General features: G+C 46.2%; 1 protein-coding gene across 3 annotated transcripts in view; it reads left to right on the top strand.

Moving 5' to 3' along the window:
• Positions 1-20045, top strand: part of LOC138582953 (uncharacterized) — a 1114886-nt gene that overhangs the window by 256906 nt on the left and 837935 nt on the right. For all 3 annotated transcript variants that reach the window (XM_069654750.1, XM_069654749.1, XM_069654751.1), the window contains 2 exons: positions 1029-1087; positions 1430-1465. In XM_069654750.1, coding sequence (XP_069510851.1) covers positions 1029-1087; positions 1430-1465 — 95 coding nt within the window. The remainder of the gene's footprint in view (positions 1-1028; positions 1088-1429; positions 1466-20045) is intronic.

Raw genomic sequence — 20045 nt, 5'->3', positions numbered from 1 at the left:
ATTCGGAGATATAGGCAAACAAACTGAAAAGACCAGGAGATTGTTTAATGTCTCATGTGCTGTAGCCAAAAGATGCATATTGAAATGCTGGACACTTTTCCACCCAAAATCCAGCATTTTCTTTGTGATTTGGCTTATGTAAATGAATGTGAGGAACATTACCCATCGACTGTGACACCGAGAAAATATGGACCCCGTTCAGGATATACCTTTGCGAAACGGCTTCAGATGCAGAAACATCTATGTAATTGAATTGCAAACGATGAAATATGTATCCAATAACTTGTGTATTGTATGTACAGATGTATGCAGTGTGCAATGAGTTAAATCTGTATTGACCTTCAATAATAAAAAGAGATTTAAAAAAAAAAACATACATCCGTATGTGGATGCCAACCCTTCTCGGCACGCGTCCTGGTCAACAGCATTTTCTTCCTGCACTGAACTGCTGTCGCGGTCTCAGTTCCTCCAGGGAGGGATTGACAATTGGGTAAGTCCTTCCTCTGTCTTTATTCAGAAAAGGCCACTGACAACTAGTACACTGATTTGCATTCTTCCATGTCCTCTTCATTGCTCCGCACCTCCTTTTCATCCTTGTACAACTCAAGGAAGTCTTTGTTAGATCCTCCCTACTCTTTCTCGTCTGAGTACATGTTGGGATGTTTGTCTTACAGGCTTACATAGAGGTGTGTGATATAAAAGTGTGGTTCATGTGGTAGGAGGGTGTATAGGGCGGTGGGTAAGGGATGTCATACCGTGTTCTCCCTAGATGGTTGTCCTTGTCCCCAGAGGGTGAGTCTCTCCGCACGAGATCCTCCCATTGCGTACCACCCCTCGAGATATTAATGAGTAGCGGCCTCACCTCCCTGGCCCCTTGGGGAGAACTGCCAACCGCTGAGGATTCATCACAGTATAAACGGTGGGTTTGGTATCGACTGCAATTTTGGTTAGGCTGCTAAGAGCTGCTACTGCAACATTCTGTAGAAATGGGGTCTTAAGCTTGCTGTTTTTATCTTCTGTATTTTCAGAACCTTTTCTCTCCCTGGTGCTGGTGGTTTCCGAGATGTCCTTCTCCCTGGACCTGGAGGTAAAATTCCTTGTTCTAATGTGATCCTGTTTTAAAGGGATAAAGGGAGGCTCATTCACTTATGAAAATGACCACGATGGACCCGGTCTGTTGTGAAATCAGCCTGGTACCTCTGAAAGGCTGATGGGACTGGAAAAAAGTCCTTCAGATGTTTGAGTATGCGACTTCTTCATCAGATCTACTGGAATTTTACAGCCAAAAGCCCTATGCACTTTTACTGGTGTTTAAAATGCAACAGCTCACTGGGAAATGTCTCAATTTCTTTGAAGCGCAGCCCCTCCCTGCATATGGCATGTTTTAGTGACTCCAGTTCTTTCCTTCTAATTGTCTTTGTTTTTTTAGAACTCCAGTTTTCTGGACGAGAGTTGGCTGCTGCCTGTACGTGAGTTTTTCTTTTTTTAATGATGTTTTTCATTTGTTTTTTAACATTTACAGATTGTAAATCAGAAAACCTAGTCTGTGCTCGAAGACGAGGAATTGGCCATGGCATGCAAGCATATATCATAAACATACTGTGCAGCTGGACGTACGATATCTGTGACCCACTCGCAATCTAAGCAACATATTCAAACGGTCCACATAGGCATTATCATTCTAAGATAATGCATAGACAAGCACACTCGCTTTACAAAGGTTTCACTCTATAAGACTTTGTACCAGAAAGTCTTTAAAAGGCTTAATATATGCTTGAAGTTACTCGAGCATAAACATAGACTGTGGATCTGTGCAACTTAAACATCCATGTCTTTAGCTTTCTTTATAAAAAGCTGAGGATGTGATGGTTCGCATGTTTATTTGATTCATTAACTCAGCCTGCGTATAAGAGAGAATTCCTTTTAAATAAGTACGTTATAGCAGAATATCAGATTTAATTAATTCATTTTTGATAACACTTTAAATATGGAAGACTAGCCTGTAAGCGTGGGACGGGATTCGAACCAGTGTTGCTGTGTGTTGTCTTGCTTCCAAGGTAAGCGCATTGCCCCCGAGCTATCCTCCCAGCCAATTTAAAAACATAAGAGACAAATATTGATAATACAATATTCGTTTTACATGACTAACTTCATAGCTGAAAGTTGTGGGGAGTTAAAGGATCTTTGTTGAAGGGCTCTGAGCTCCATATTGTATCTTGAGATTACCTCCTCATTTAGGTCCCCTTATATGGGTAGGCCAGATGACTAGGAACTCTGCTTTGTGACTCGTATCCCAGGGGTGATCTCTTCTGATTTGATGCCCACTGTCATTTTGCCCCAAATCAGTCTTACTGGCGCACGTCTCTGGAATGGTAGTTAATGGTCTATTTCGAGCGTATTCTAGTTTGTTTCCCGCTTCAAGGTCCATTGCTGCCCACTAACTATGTTGTACAAGTCTCTGTCCATCTTCAGCCAGCGTTATGACCCTCTTGAGCGGATTCATATCTTTCAAGCTGGGATTGTAACTTGGTGATGGTATGAAACTCCTTGAAAAATCTCGGAGGCTCCTCTTTAATGTTTGGGAATCCTTTAACAGAGTTCCTTGGGTCTACAGAAAACCACGGCACGTGTACCAGCACCAGAATATTCTCTTCCCCATCTGTGCCTGCCACCCAAGTCCTGAGTGCACCTGTCTCAAAGGTGCTGGGAATATCAGAGGGTGCCTTCCATAATTTGTACCCCCTCTCATTGGAGTGAATGGAGATGTAATTGGTTACTATAAGGACCTGGTGGTGGCCACCTCCCCAGAGGTTGGTATTGTTTCAAATGAGTCAGACCCAGTGTTGGCTATTTGATCTAAAAATAATATTTATTAAAATATAGTCAACGCTGCAATAACTTAATAATTGTATTATCGTATTTGCAACATTTGATTTTTATGGGGAGAAATCAATGTATTAACTCATTTACAGCATTTGCAACTCAATTAATTAATCCAAATTAGCTTTATTAACCTTCATGTAATGAAAACAGGATTCAAACTGAACTATTCTTTTTGTTATCACAATCCAACTGTATGTTTCTTCTTTCCTCAATATGTGAAATGATCTGTATTTCTATTAATTTGCGTATTCATATTGCACGTGAAATATTGCTTTCTAAAGTCTTATTCGTGCTGTGATTTAATTTTTAGGAACCTGTTTTTAAGCTTTATAAGGATTTGTTAAAATATTCTGAATACAATTCCATCACATATTTACCCATATACAGCCATTGATTTCACGACCACAGGCAGAATAATCTCTTTTTTTTACAGTAGCTTTTAGAATTTAGTTTTCTTTTGATTGCTGTCTTTACAGAGCATATATTGACCACATTATGATTGAACATGGAGTACAAATGAAATCGATAATTATTCCAACTAGGACACACCCCACATTTCTGTAAATATATGGTGTTTGGGTATGTACAGATGGCCCCCCGCCTATTCCTTTTCCAGGCTTTGGGGACAGAGTCTGCAGCACATACACGTGATGGCCACAGGGTTCTGAAAGAATGAAAAACCATAAGCAAAGCTCAGGGCACCCCTCCAGATCATTGTTCGCCAGCCAGCCGCCATGCCATAAAAGAAAGGGACAGACCATATGTAAATCAGATATTTTATTTTAATTTTTTTATTAAGTACTGATTAGTTTACAAAGACACTTTTTGCACAAACGAGAACAATTCTCTCACATTACAAATTACTTACAAAGTTAAGAAAACACAACCTATTCCAAGATTAACATACTTCTACATTAATTTCAATAAAGGTTATGCCCCACGATTTTAAAATCCTGCTTTCCACATAAAGTGCTAATGCGTGTACTGTTCAAGACCTGTTAGATCCACAGTTTCACTTATTTCTTATTTAGAACCATAATTTAATCATATTTAGAAACCTGCGCAGTGCAAGCTTTAATCACATTTCATATCCAGAAACAATTAGTTTCCAAAAGGCCTTAGAGTTGATTGTGATAATGTCATCAACAAACTTATTTAAAAACTGGAATCTTAGCTGCTGCAGACCTGGGCACTCAATAACAACGTGAACTAAATGTTCCACTACTCCAAATTCTTTACAGTAAGTACACATACATCTCGGGACTACAACCCCCACTTCTAATAGAATTGATTTAGCCTGTGGGTAGCACATTTTGATCTAAATCTCAAAAACTGTGCACACCAGTGGGAATTGGGTATAGTGGTCAGATATTTTGAAATGGTACCCTGATTGTGTAAAACCCATTTTAGATGGATGTATAATGTGTAGTTCAGTATACCATCCCTAGTATCAGACCAATCTTTTTTGAAGAGTCTCCTTTTTGACTCCCCTGGATTCTCAAGGAGGAATATCGATGTTCTCATGTTGTCTGCCATAATGATTTCTGCTCTTGCCCTAAATGTATGTATTGGGCAAACACTATTATTTCCCCGATTGTGATGGGATGAATCCTAAAATAGGGAGTTCTTGATAGGCTCAAGCATTTTCCTTTATAAATGTAGCATGCGCCAATGGAACTATCCCTTAAGTGAGATCTGAACGCAGTTTGGGATGGTAAGAGTCTATTTCCACACTTTTCACTCACTTGCCCCCAAGACAATCTTATCTACCAAATATAGATTTCAAACCCATATAGGAGGGATGACACTACTCTTCCTAGGTAGAAATGTAGTAAAGGCCGGACAGGGAAGCGGCTGCAGATACAGTTAATTTGCTTCATTTGCGAAATGAAACCCTCCACTTTATCAACCAGATTAGAGTTAAGGTCCTCGTTCGTTGGGTCAGACAGTAGATGAAAAGCCAAATAGGTCTACTCATTTTCAAAACGTAATCACCTGCCCTCCACTTACAACCGTATTTTTGGGACGTATTTCTGCAAAACCTAATAATTTTAGTTTTTGAGGCATTTAATTTAGAATCCTCTTTTGCTTATGTGACAAAAGCATTTATCAGTCATTGGAGCCCTTACTGTGTATAGTCCAACAATAGGACATTGTCAGCATATGTTAACCAGCAAACTTTGAAGTACCTATAACCTGAGAAATGAAAGCCAATTTTGACAATACTTAACCCATATCGGAGACATACAAGTTGAACAGGCATGGGGCCAACAGACAGACCCGTCTCATTCCACTGAAAATGCTATTCTTCATGTCTCTGTGCTCTAGCACCTTGAAGTGTCTCTTGTGCTAGATGGAATTACCAGTAAAAATCTCAGACCAAATAACCGGACAGACTCTAAGACTCTGGCAAGGTACTACTTTATTCTCAATTTAATAAAGCAGAGCAAACTGGCAAATATCGGACTGATGCTTGCACACTCAAACACAAACTTGATTATACAAAGGTTTTATACCCCAATATGCGTCATCTAGGACGTCATCCTACTTGACAAACTGTAAAACCTATTGACGGGAGGGATTGGTTAGGCGAACATATCTACTTATAGAATACATATGATTAGTACTTCATTGGCTGTCTCTTATCTGCACGCCTCGAGCTACCTCTAAATACGTATAATACTGATTATAGCAGACAAAATGGCAGCGGATTGGTCTATGCAACATTGTATAGCAGGTTGGCATTCCCATCCAATCTTGGACTTTCGACTAGGCTAGTAGCACATAACAAAACAAATCCCCACTTTCCCAATTAGTCCATCTCTCATCAGTCTGACCATAAGCCCAAGGTTCCCATTTGTAGTTGACCTTGTAGCTTGCTCTCAGTTCTGCAACATTTGAGTGAGTGTAAGCACATCACTATCTTCATCCTCGGCTTGATGAATAGTCCTTTTTTTCGACTTCTGAATCACGTGTGCGGAGACTGCAAATTAGTCCATTTCGACCTCCTTTTACTGCTATTTGATTCAATTATGATGGGTGTTGTTGCTCCTCTTGGCCTCCAGAGACTTGCTCACTCCATCTTGTAGGAGCCTTATCCATTGTTAATTGTCCAATACTTGCCTCTTGCAAATGTTTTCTTCTTCTTTAATCTAAAAGAAATTTGTCTCACGTCCATGGCTTATCCGTCTGCCTCCTTTGTGCTTTGCAGCTGTTCCTCAACAGACTCCTCTTTGTTTTGCACACAAAGCTAATTCTCCACCGTCTCCTGGCTCTGCATCTCTGGTCTGTTTCTGAGGTATCTGGATTGAATCTTTACATAAGCCTACGTCCATTTTCCTATCATGGCGTCGTTGCCATGTTCTATTTTTCTCTATAGCAAGCATCTATATGTCTCATCTACCTTGCATTACTGTGTATTTACACATATTGTCAGCAAGTTACTTCATCTTCTTTGTATATGATTACTTTATCATTTCATACACGTTTCTCTTGTCACTTCAGTTACATCATCACTCATAAGTATTTTAATATTGTTGTATGCCCTCATATATCTTCTTCATGACATCACTCCATTCTTGTCAGATTCCACTCAGCATTATATGTTGTCCAATGGTGTGTGCTGACATCCTTCCTCTCTTTCAGTACAAGGGTACATTTGGTATGGCAGTCTGACTACATATCATCTTTCGTACACTCAATGTGGTATAGGGGCAACACATGAGTTTCACACATTACCCTTCTCCTGATGTTACAATATGACGCCGCTGAGGGGGCGGGAGCTATGGTAAATGCATCCAACTGCTCCTCTACATCTCCAAGTCTCCAATTAAAGCACACCATAACAAACACGCTTGTATTCTGAATCTTCTCGATTTATCTGTAGCATTTGACACAGTAGATCCATCTACTCTCCTTTCATCTCTCGTTTCTTTTGGTTCTGTACTGGTTTTGTTCCTGTCTCTCTGATCGCTCCTTCTCGGTCTCGGAGGTTGATCCATTCGTCGCACCCTCTTCCCTTCAATACGATGTTCCCCAGGGTTCTGTGCTTGGTCCATTTTCCTTCTTGCTACACTGTTCCTCTCTCGGCTCTTATGTCTTCCTTCAATGTCTCCTGTTATTTCTACACAGACGACTCCCAGATTTTCTATTCCTGCCCACCTTCATTGATTTTCTTCACATTACTGATTCCAAGTGTCTCTCAGCTGTACAAGTCTGCAAGCACTTTAAGTTTCGCCATCTAAACCCCAGCGAAATTGAAACCCTCTTCTTTCCTGCATCTTCTATTCCTCTCATAAACTGTCTTTTCTCCAACTGCTTGCAATCTAGACAACATTTTTGACTCCCCTCTCTTTTTCTGTGCATATCTGCGCATATCTCCAACATTGCTTGTGTTTGTCATTTCCATCTTTAGAATATTTGCTGCGCTCAAGCTTTTCTATAAGTCTCATGTTATCAAACTTCTTATTAACTCTTCCCCATCTTGATTACTGTTCAGCCCTCATGTCTGGTCTCCCTGCCTCTTAACCTTACCGCTCCTCATTCAGTCTATAATTCATCCATTCGTCTTGTGAACTCTCTGCACCCTTTTCTCTTCATTTTAATGTTCTCAGTATTGTTTGAATGTATCCATGTCCTAGCTCCATTCTATCTTTCCTTGCTTCTTACTTTGGAGTCACCTCCTCATTCTCTTCACTCTCCTCATCTTTTATCAATTCCTAACCCTCCCAGAGCTTTCTTTCGTTTTGGCTCATTCTCTCTTGTTGCTCCCAAACATTGGAACTCACTTCATGTGTGCAGTTGCTCTTCTACCTCTCTACACGGTTCTATGTCATTTCTTTTTTTTTTTTTAACTTTTCTTTATTGGCAAGAAGCCGTAACTGGCGCATTACACATTACATCAACAGCTCATGTTACATATTTTAAAGCGTGGATACCAATGCAAAGTCTCTACATCAGACCGCGTACATTCATAGGAGCAGATTAAATACGACAAGGCCATTCACAGTTCACCTCGCCCAGTCGCCTGCTCAGGTGATGGAGGAGAAGATAGAAGCTCTAGGTCTGCCCTGCTGTTCAGATAGCTACAAAACTCTGTCCATACGATTTTGGGGCGAGCATTCACAGGCAGCGTGTTAATATAGTCCTCTTCACACATTTGCGTCCAGGTAAGCGCCTTTAACCACATCTCTAGTTAAGGGGGGGACCGCCGCTTCCAGCACTGCAGAATGCATTTCTTAGCCACTATCGCCCCCACATTCAAGAATTTAGCGACACGCCTTGCCTCGGTCCCCTCCCACAGCCCGAACAATAGAGCCAGGGGGTCAGGGTCGATCCGGAACCCCACCATCTCTGAGAGGGCCCCAAGCACAGCCTCCCAAAATGCAGCCAGTGCCCCACAAGACCAGAACATGTGGGCGTGGTCCGCATCGCTGGATCTGCATCTCTGACAGGGGTGGGGGTGATCAGGTGAAAATTTCCCAACCACGTGAGGAGTATAGTACAGTCGATTAAGTAACTTGTATTGCACACATCTTAATCTAGAATTGAGGGAGACCTTGCATGTGTGTATGCACATTTTTGCCCACATTCTATCAGTGATGTCCAACTGCAGCTCCCGGCTCCAAGCGCCCCGGATCGTATGGGGAGGTTCTACAGCTCGTACCATCAGCATTTTATACAGGGCGGACACTATGCCCCTACCCCCTGCGGAATTAGCAATGTAGCAGATCTCGGGGGACTCCGAGTTCGTCCAGATAAGAAGGCCACATGTCTTTGACTGCCGCTCTGAGTCTAAAGTATTGAAGCAACTCCAGTGAGGACTTGCAGTGCCCTGGCCTCCATATCTGCGGGTGATGAATCGGAGAGTGAATGATATCCCAGGTCCAGCCAGTGACGCATAAAGAGCTTATCCTGTGTGGGGGCAAGGCCCGGGAATGACCACAAGGGTAGCCATTTGTAGTACGGAGGGGTTTCAGAGCGGGCTAGCAGAACCTGTTTCCACGCCCTGATAGTGGCAGCCACTGGGTCGGAGGGGGCATCCGAGTGATACGAGTGGAAGAGGATCAGGGACATAACATTTACCTCCCCAGTCGCGAGGATCTCAAGCTTAACGTGCGGGGGAGGGTCCTGGTGTCAGTACCAGTGTGTAGCGTGCTGAGCTTGTGCGGCTATCCAGTACTGGGTTAGATCCGGTGCATTGAAGTCCCCTTTTTCATAGGGTAGTGTCATATGCTACCACTTCCTGCGCACGGCACCAGAATGCCACAGAAAGCGGGCGCACCCCGCATGCAGGTCTGCAAAGTATTGTTTCCCGGGCCAGAATGGGACGTTAGCAAATATGTATAGGAGCTTTGGAACTATGACCATTTTGATTAGCGATAGTCTCCCTGATAGTGAGAGGGGGAGGTTACACCATCTCTTCATCCTGGCCTCAGCATATTGCGCGGCAGCCCCATAGTTATCAGCCAATAAAGAGGATTTCGAGAGGGATACCTGGACCCCCAGGTACTTGATGCCCCCGGGGGCCCACTTGGTGTAGTTTATGGTGAAGCCCGAAAATGTACCAATTTTGATTATTTCGCGGATGATTGGGTCAAAATGGACCGAGGGGTCCCTGATGTACAGAAGTACATCGTCCGCATAGAGTGATATAATTTTGGGGGTATCCCGTAGGCGTATCCCCTTGCGAGTATGATTGTCCCTTACACTATCCGCTATGGGCTCGATAGCCATCGCAAACAGTAGGGGAGATCATGGGCATCCCTGACGTGTCCCTCTGTGGAGGGTGAACGAAGCTGGCAGATGAGAGTTAACCAGGACTTTGGCCACGGGGTTGGTATATAGCAGTTTAATGTAGGACAGCATGCACGGGCCTATTCCCATCTTCTCAAGCACCGCCCACAGGTATTGCCATGAAACCATGTCAAACGCCTTTTGGGCATCTAGTGGCACAGCAACCGCGTTGGCATTGGGGTCAATCCTAGAGATGACATTGGACAGTCGCCGAATGTTTAAGGCAGTGGAGCGGGCGGGGACAAAGCCACTTTGATCCGGGTGGATCAAATATTTCATGATGGGGAGGAACCTATTTGCTATGATCTTGGCGAATATTTTGGTGTCGGTGTTCATGAGGGACAGAGGTCTGTAGGAGCCGCGTTCATCAAGAGGCTTACCCGGTTTGGGGAACACAGTGATGACAGTCTCACGCAGGGACTGGGGGAGGGTAGCGAGGCATAGCGACTCATCCCACACCTCGTGCAGGCACGGGGCCAGTAGGGCGACATGCTCCTGATAGAATTCGGCAGTTAGGCCGTCTGGACCGGGAGCTTTTCCCTTAGGGAGGGCCGAGATGACCGCGGCGATTTCGTCAAGGGTGAAGGGTGTGTCTAATTGCTCTTTAGTGGCATGAGATATAAGGGACATGGGGATGCGGTCAAGGAGCAGATCCAGATCCTGTGGGCTGTGCTCGCGCTGCTGAGCGTAGAGGGCTGCATAGAAATCTGCAAAGGTCTCGAGAATGGGTTGGTCGGACCAATGCCGCACTCCATTCTTGTCAATAATACTATCAATCCGGGCTCTGCCCCCCTCGATCCGGGCCAGACGTGCTAGAGTTCGACCAGGCCTTTCCCCTTCGCCATACTTCCGAGCCGCATCGGGTCGGGCGTAGTATCTTGGGCCTCAAATGTGTCCAGTTCCGTTCGTATCTAAGCTAACTTGGGTGGGGAAGGGGCGGAAGCGTACTCGCGCTCCAGTTCCTTGAGTCTAGTCTCTGAGCGTCGTAAGGAGTTCCTAATATCTTTCAGGACCCCAGCTTCCCTTGAGATACACATACCTCTGATGAAAACCTTGAATGCCTCCCATCGAACCCCATCTGTTGTGTCGTGGCGTTTGTTGTTATCAAAAAACGAGGTGATATCTGCAAGGATTGTGGCCTTGAAGACTATATCATGTAGTGCCTCTGACTTAAAGCGCCAATTGGAGTGACACGGGAGGGCAGGCTGCAGAGTTATGTCCAGTGTGACGGGGAGTGGTCGGAAAGCATGCGCGGCTGTATCTGCGTGTCGAGAGTTTTCCCAATGAGTCCAGCTGACAGAAGGAAGAGATCAATTCTGGAATGACTGTCGTGCGCAGAAGAGTAGAATGTAAACTCTCTAGTCAGTGGGTGGAGCGCTCTCCAGGCGTTGACTAGACCAGCAGGGACCATGTGGGTGTGGAGCCGGCGAGCGGCTCTGGACATTATTCTGGGTGCAGCGCCTGATCTGTCCAACTCGGAGTCTAATATGAGATTCATGTCCCCCCCCCCGTAGTCCCCCCACCAGATGATCGGGACCCCAACATATCTTTGGAGCAGGGCATCAATGTCATCAAAAAAATCAGGTGCATCTATGCTCGGGGCATATGTGTTAACCAGAAGGCACTCTGTATTAGCGAGCAGACAGTGGAGGATCACATACCTACCCTCTCGATCTATGTGACTAGTGCGGAGGGAGAATTCCACTAACTTATGAATTAAGGGGAGGACACCCCTGGACTGGGAGGAGTAAACCGTGTAATATTTGTTGGGGCCCCATGCCGGAGCGAGAGAGGACGAAAGGTGTGCAAGAGTGTGGTTTTCTTGCAAGAGGAGTATTTTGACCCCATGCCTCTGGGCGTACACAGTTATCCTGCAGGCCTTCGTGAAGTTGCTGAGCCCTCTGACGTTCCAAGACATTAGCCTAATAGCCATTTTGCAGTTTTCAGGGGGCATCCCAGTAGCGTGTGGCATTGTTTGTTGAACATGCGTTGACTATCAATGCAATGGCACGTTGCCTCGCGCCCAGAGCCACTACTACCTTGCCATTTTTGTTATAACATCCCACAACTGTACCCCCCTCATTGCCCCTCCCCAACACAGCAGTGCTCAGAAACCCACCCGAGGACCTAATGCGATCGTGCCAAACCCAACAGGGCAACGCTCGCCTGTACGCCCAACTGGGGCGCAACCAGTGATCATAACAAGCCAAACTCGGCATTGCAACTGCAGCGGGGGTCGCTGCTGCCGTGAACCTGACTTAAATGGGTGAGCGGTGCAATACACCGTAGATCGTACAGCGGTATCACATGTTAAGTTTCCGGGAGACATTACAACAAGTTACGACTAGCAATGGATATACAAGATAAAGGATCCATGAGTTCAGCAAGGAAAATGCAGATGTCAAGTGTGCTGGTGGTACAGAAGGAGGCCCACATACAGGGGTCAAGACGGGCCTCCTCAACCATCGTCCAATGGCTCGTCCACCGGGCCAGGGAGGGGAATATGGGATTCAATGAATTTTACCGCCTCCTCCGGGACTGTGAAGAAATATAGCTTATTGCGATGGGTGAGCTTCAGCCTTGCAGGGAACAACATGGCGTATTCCACTTTCCTTTCTCTGAGCAGCTTTTTCACACCGTTGAACTGCCTGCGCGCCATTTGAACATTAACAGAGAAGTCGGGAAAGATTCGGATAGTCTGAGACTCCAGTGCCAGTTCACCCCTCTCATGGGCCCAGCGCAGTATGTGATCCCTATCCCTGAAGCTGAGGACCTTGGCAATAATCGGCCTGGGGAAATCGCCCGGCTTAGGGCGGGGGGCGACGCCCGATGGGCGCGTTTAATCGTGAAGAATGGGGAGAGTTGAATGGGGAGTGTTGAGGATTGCCCAAGAGGTCTTTCAGGAGGTTTTTAACAGCTACTTCCATTTTGCCTTTGAGGGCTGTCTCCAGGACCCCCACAATGCGGATATTTTTCCTGCGGGATCTGGACTCTAAGTTGTCGCACTTCGCCTTGACTTGTTTCATATCACGCACCAGGTCTGAGACAGTGTTTTGGAGCGCGTGCACCTCATCCTCATTGGCCCCAATCCTGGTCTCGGCCTCCACCAGCCTAGCGCCGTGCTGATCCAGTTTGGTGTGCATTGAGGCCACACTAGCGTTGATGTCATCCAATTTTTCGTGGAATGACGCAAAGTTCTTTGCCATAGTTTCCATTAGTGTTGTGAGGTCCGGCTGAGGGGGACATGAGAGTGCGCCTGGATGGTCATGAGGCAAGGCAGCTCCCCCCTGCTCCTGTCTAGAAAGCGTTTTGGCATACTTGTCCATTGCCCCCGTTTTGTTGGCCCCGCGTGATTTGCTGGACATGTTTGGGGACACACTGAGACCCCGCAGGGCAGTCTTTGTAGGATGTTAGCACTGGGGCCCCGGGCTCTTGGGGAGCAAGCGGATCAGGTGGGGAAGGGGGGTCTCAACCTCCCATCCAACACAGGACCGACCGCTGTATAGGGGTAGAGGTGAGGTATACACTAGGCAGGTGTGTTTCAGGGCGTTGGTGCCGCCGTGCAAGGGCGGACAGTGCGTCAGGCAGTCCCAAGCGGCAGTGTAATCTGGTGGGGATACCGTCGGGCGGGGCGCGCCACAGGGCCAGGAGGGCCGCAGGCCATCAGTGCCAGCTGTGGAGGGCAGCACAGTCAGAGGGCGCCTGGCGGGTGCGGGGCACTGGCGGGTGGATGCACAGTTTGGGGAAGCTGCCAAGGTGCCTCAGGCAGTAGGGCGATAGGGAGAGGGCAGTGATGGAACACACAGAAACGGAGCAGCGCCACACAGACCTCCACGGGGGTCGCGCAGCCTCGTTGGGGTTAAGGGCACGTAGTCCCAAGGCAGCCTGGTAAGTGTGGGGGCAACGGTGCCCTATGAAGTGGGGCAAACGCAGCCCATAGGTATAGCCAGTCTTCAAGGGGTCCAGTGCGCAGCAATCTCAGGCCCCCAGCTCCTCACCTGCAAGTGCCAGCGTTCAGCAGAGGATGCAGGCGGCAGTCAGAGCGGCAGCAGGCCCCCAACCGAGAGTGGCAGCTGGACCACGAGGCACAAAGCGGGGGAGCCGCGTCGCCTCAGAGGCAGCAGGACCACCCCAGCCGCCACTGCGGGGCCGGGGAACCCGGTTGGGGAGCCGCCAGGCGGATCCGGCTCGGTGTCTTCATGGCGGGGGACCGCTTCAGCAGCCCCCGCGGTGTGATGGAAACAATCCGCCAGCTGCAGGAGTAATGTCGCCGCCGCTCCCCCAGGGGCAGGCCGGAGAGGGGAGCCGTGTGGGCCAGCCGCAAGCACAGGTGCACCCCGCCGCAGGGTGACCTGGGCCGGGGAAGGAAGCGCCGCCCCAGAGGCGCGCGAGGGCCCGACCCCGAAGCGGGCCGGGCAGAGAGGGGATCAGGCCCGCCGCTCCAAGTGGCAGCACATCGCACAGCTGGGCGAAGGAGCCGGGCAGCCAGTCAGCGTTAGAGAGCGGACTCTTGCAGGACACAGGAGGTCGGGGCCGCAGCTGGAGTACGCGGCCCAGGAGGCCTCAGTCATCGGGCGCCCAGCACGGGAGCGGAGCGGCCCCGGAGCTCTGATTTTTGCCCCGACAAAGACCAAAATGCTGTTCAGTCGGTAAGCAGCACAATGCCCACGGCCTCAGCTCCGGATGATGCAGGGAACCGCTGATTCAGGCGGATATTCAGCCGTCGGGCCACGGAGCAAGAGAGCTAGGCAGCCATCTTGCAGGCTGCTCACCAGCGCCCCCCCGGTTCTATGTAATTTCTAAGCCGACATTCTCCTCACACAAACACATACATGCACACACGCATACACTTTTAAACATAACTGTCACTCCTGCGTCGAGTCTGCCGGGTCACACAGAGCCGGGTCACAGAGTGCCCGTCAGGCCCTGTGAGCACTCGTGTGCGCAGGGGCCTGACAGTCTGATTTTAGATAGACCGCTCCGTGCGGTCACAGAGCGGTCTTTCTAAATTGTTCTTTTTTCCCATTCGGAAAAAAAGAAATAGATCGTTTGACCTAGGACCCTCTACAGACCTTCTGTACATGCTTGAAAAGCCAAAGGCTTTCTACTCTTCCTAACAATTGATACTTTGCTTGACTCCCTTATTTGATTGTTTTATGTCACATGTTCAATGAATTTTGTAACAATTTGTGTAAAAGCTTGTTCGGTACTTTGGCACTAGGGCTCCATAAATATCAATGAATACCAAACCCCAAATAATAATATCTGCATGTTTTACCTGCTTTTATCGCCTTTATCATCAAAGGGTGGTGTCGCCAAAAGGTTGATGTATTACACTGCCTTGTCCCTTGGTTGTATTATCATTGTCACCAGCTGTTAATCCTTTTCCCAAATAGGCACTTTTATTATGCCTTCTAATATTTATGCTGGGGCTGCCTTTTTCAGAGTCATCATGATATGCGAGGGCTTAGTCTTCTCCTTAGTGACTGGCAAACTCCTTCTCGCCACCGTGGTGAATGCAGACATTTTTGTAAAATCAGTCCCCAAAAATACTGCAAAGTAAGCAAACAATTTAACCACTCATTGATTTTCTTACTCCCTCTCTTTAAAACCAAATTCACACTGTGGGCCGTCACCCGAAATGCATCCATAACCATCTCATTTTGCACCAAATGAAAATAATTACCTTCCAAGTGCAATTTATGTGCCTTATTTAAATTGTAAGACAAAGTTTTGATTTTCTCTGACCAAGATGCAATATCATGTGAGGTCATTCCCATCCCAAGGTGTTTGCACCTGCCATTTTCTTAATGGAGGTCTGTGATCAGGGATGGTATGCAGTTTGCAGCCATATATGAGAATAAAAGTTAATAATTATATTTCCCAAATCTGATCTAACATTAAACAATTTAATGGTTACACTGAGTCTGTAAAATTCAATATTTTGGGTCCCTTAATTTAAGCAACATCAAAAAGCATTTGTTGACTTGTCTCCAGAATTATCATAGCATCCTTTGCTACATATCCAATGCAAAAGAATCATCCACCCCTGAAAACTGTTTGAATGGTTGGAGCGTCCACTACTTGACATGGCAGTTGTAAATTGGGAAATTGTCACCTCACCAATTTTGCAAATAATATGGTGATATCCCAATTGGAGACCTTTAAATGGGCCTCGTTTATGAGTCCTCTCTCTACCCGCACAATACCTAAGTAGACTCTTGCATTGGCTGCTAACTGCGCACTATTAATGTGTTGTATTCAGAAAATGGTAGCAGAACTATTGTATCCATAAAGGGAAAATTCAGGAAACTCAAAAGTGTCTTTCCATCTTAGGAAGTGTACAAAACATAACCCTTAGTACACCGAATTTACACCTGCAATAAAGGCAAATTGCCTGCTGACCATTGGGTTTTAAAAATATCCATGGACGATGATATATAGGGACACTATAAGTCCCAATCCATTAATCATCAGGCATTTATCCTCCCAATCCTTAAACCACACATACTTTCCTGTAACTGGCATGGCCAGTATGTGCACTGCCGCCCAAAACAAGAAGAATCCAACTACACCCACTATTATGAAATTCCCCACCACAAATGATGATGAATATAGAGCACGGGGCCACACGTTACTGTGTCTATGTTCATTGTTGTTCTGCTGTAGTGAATACTGCTCCCGTAATTAGGGAAGAACACACCTCAATCCTTGATAATTTACACCTTTTTAATGTTTGCAGATTATAACTCAGATACACACAAACAGACCTGACAATATACTCTGCATTAAGACACAATGAAGACACAAGTAGAAATATTGTTTATGGGACACTGGCACATCCCTGCCTTCTTTAGACCAAGAGTCATTCTAAACAGTAGACCCACCACTCCTCCTAGACCTGCAAATGAACTGCAATGTTATTTACATCTCGCATTGAGAGGTGCAGCTCTCTTCCTCCTTCCTTTATTCTGATTTCCCTGGACGTTTTGTGTGCATTTCCCATCATCAAGTGCTACTTTCACCTCATCTCTCCTCCCAAATACGTCTAAGCTGCTTCACCTGGGAAGCATGAATGCAGGTTCTTTTATTCAACTTCGGAATATAGACATGGTCAACTGCCGGGATTGCTTACCAATCTGATGCAGTCCAAAATAGCGCAGATCAGTGAACAGAATATGCTTATCTGAGCAGTTGAGCATGCCCTCATCACCAGCTTGCAGCTCCCTCACAATGATGCTCCAATAATACCTCTTCTGCATCTTTTCCATTTGCTCCCCTTCCCCAGATACCATATGTCTGTGTATGTTTTCCATTGGCTGCATTGTTTATATGCCACAGCCTGCCGCTTATTCCTTTGGGGTCCTATATTTAATATGTTATATATTTTTATATAATGCACCTAGTTCAGGAGCAATATATAGATAGTGGTGTTCACAAGATAGCTGTACTCTTGGTTACACCAAGGCAGTGTTGGAAAAGCCAGTTCTTAAGTTCTTTCCTAAACGGAAGAATAGTTTGATGAGTTTGTATTGCCACCAAGTTTGAGTTCCAGAGGACCGGAACATAGCATGAGAAGGATTGTTTACTATTTATTTTCCTTGCAGGCCCTGACCTCTATAGGTAATTTCCAGTTTGAACACCTTGGCAAATGTGTGTCCCAGTCTGTGCTTTCCATAAGCTTTATCATTCCCTTTTTCAATTCTCGTTCAACCTCTACCTTTCTTACAGACTGGTGTTACTATGGTGTAGAGAAACCCCTCAACCCTAACATCAGAAAAAATACAACCCACTAGTGAAAAAGGCCCAGCACACTTCTTGCAAGGAGAACAGTTTTATTTCCCAAAAAATAGAAATGTGCCAACAAAGTACTCTGCTGCCACAGAACGTTCTGGCCACATCAGTATGAGCAACACTTTATGAAGGTACACAGCGTCATCAGTGACGTAAATGACATCATGTACGAATCCAAATGGCTGGTTGGTGCGACCCTATACATAGGCTACTGCTCCATAGGGGATTCCAGTCCATTGGTCCATCTTCTTCCATGTGAGCCCCTCCTCATCAGACATGAAGCTAGACTTAATTGGTTATTGGCCAAAGAATAACAGGGCAGGTTCTATCTCTAACCTGATGTGCACTTGGTACTGCAGACCAGGACTAAGAGGATACTTCAAGGTCATTGCATTGCAGACACTAACTCGATTCCAGACACGTCGGCGTCCATCCAAAACTCCCCACCCTCATTTTAGTTATGTTGTTTTACCTCTTCCGGAACCTCGCAGCACAAATCGCGTGACCTATGGTGAAGGCAACTGGTCCCTGCTTTCTGATCTTTCCTGATTGGGGGTCTAACAGTTTTATGGTTGGTGGTCTGGGACTGACTGGTACCTTGGAATGCTGGGGGTCTTTGGGGCGAGGGCTATTGGGTGCTTTTACTTAGAGCTGGAACAGGCAAGGTCAAATGCTTGTGAATTCCTTCCTGTGGGATTGCTTTCCACAGAGCTCTCTTAACCCCCTTGTGGCCTCGTAGGGCGCATTCCTTCTGGGATACGAAATGTTGGCAACATGAAACAATGAAGGGTCTATGAATCTCTGCAGCTCTGGTCTTTCCCACCGGTGCCCAGGCTACAACCTCTTCTTCCATGCATACACTTATTTATATGTGTGTGTCTCTGGCCTGTGGCTCTGGCTGCAGTGCAGGTCTAGCGCTTGATTTCAATATGGCTGCTACTATAAACAAAATTACGTTTGATTTCCCCTGTACGCTAGAACAAAAACATCCCCCATCAGCACTATGGCCCCTGCCACCATCCCCCTACTGCACACTTCCAGGCCTCTGCCTCATCCAAAAGTGACGATCACCCTCCCCCCCTCCCAACAATGGGATGCAGAATTCTCACCAATATCTGACATTTCATACATCATGACATTAATGCCACTTGAAAAATGAGTTCTGTTGTTGGACAACATTCATCAAGAATATCAAATGTAGTAAATATGTCTCATCAATATTTTACATGTGGTGAGACCAGGATTATTCTTGGTGGGGAAAGCCTCTGGCCATTTGCTGAACATGTCCATCGCTACGAGCTTGTGCCCACATCTGCTCCTGGGCAACAGTCCCATATAGTCCATCAATATTACATCTCAGGGTCCAGTTAGTCCATCCCTCTGTAATAGGTCCCTTTTTTTACACCTGAATGGTCATGTTCCTGAAATTCCCTTGTCCACTGGGTCAAAACCCATGTCTCAATATGTTGTCTTCCGTTAGTCTCCCCTTGGAGTGTGTCCACTGCTTTTGCACCCTCGTCATCGTTTTCTTGGCGTATGTGGCATCACCATTGACATGTCTTGTCATTTCTTAGGATAAAGGCAATGGCCCTCAGTACGAGTTTGGCGGTAACTCGTAACACTGTTTCCGCCACATGATATCCCAGTGCAACCGGGACATTACACGTCCCGGCGGGCCGGTATGTCAGGCGGTGGAAAGTTTAAGTCCCCAATGGGGACACAGAAGCATCGGCATCGTTGCTAGCGGTGCTGATGCTTCTGTGAAAACCATGCCTGCAGAGGCCTGTGCCCCTGGCAGGTCAAACCTGCCGTGAGCAATGGCCCCTTCTGGAATAGTTGCAGTCTGGCCGTTGGGAAAGGGTGCTGTTACGTTGCTATCAGCACCCTTATTTCCAGACTGCCAGACTTGGAATGAGGGCCAAGGTCTCTGTATTGTATTTCTTTTGTGATACACTACTTTCTATATAAACACTGGATATCTTGTAGTGGCTGCCATATGTCTTAAGTCTCTGTTCCTATGCCTCCTTTCCATAATACAGCAACGCAGATACAGCTTTACCTTTTCACTGGAAAGCACAAATTCTTCACCTTCACTCACCTATCACCCTGAAAATACATCTGCCATAACATTGCCGTTGACAGTCCCCCTGCCCCCTTTGCCAACGTGCATGTATCTTTACATTTATTTGGTCAGATTTACTCACCAAAGCTTTGAACTGCTTCCACAGTTGTTAAACTTCTCTAGGCTACCGTCTATTGCCCTGAATTTGTGCGCCTTCCAAGTTGTCTGATACAAAGTACATTCTTGAAATAGAAAATCTGTGCCCATAATCACATTAATACTCCTGTGAGTGTCTGATACGCCTGCAAAATAGTTACAATATGAAACCCAAAACCAAACCCACCAACTCTGCATATTGATCTATATTTCACTTTCATGTTCAGCTACAGTTCAGTATTATAACACAACTCCTGGCCCTCACTGGTTAGCATTGGTTACCAAATGCGAGCTCAGATCCATTTTAATATGTAATAAGGCCTGTGGACACTTTGTCTGGGGGCTGTTTTTTCCC

The sequence above is a fragment of the Ambystoma mexicanum genome, chromosome 3q (genome assembly GCF_040938575.1).
Source record: "Ambystoma mexicanum isolate Mex_15411 chromosome 3q, UKY_AmexF1_1, whole genome shotgun sequence".
NCBI lineage: Eukaryota > Metazoa > Chordata > Amphibia > Caudata > Ambystomatidae > Ambystoma > Ambystoma mexicanum.
This window is presented reverse-complemented; position numbering and strand designations above follow the sequence as displayed.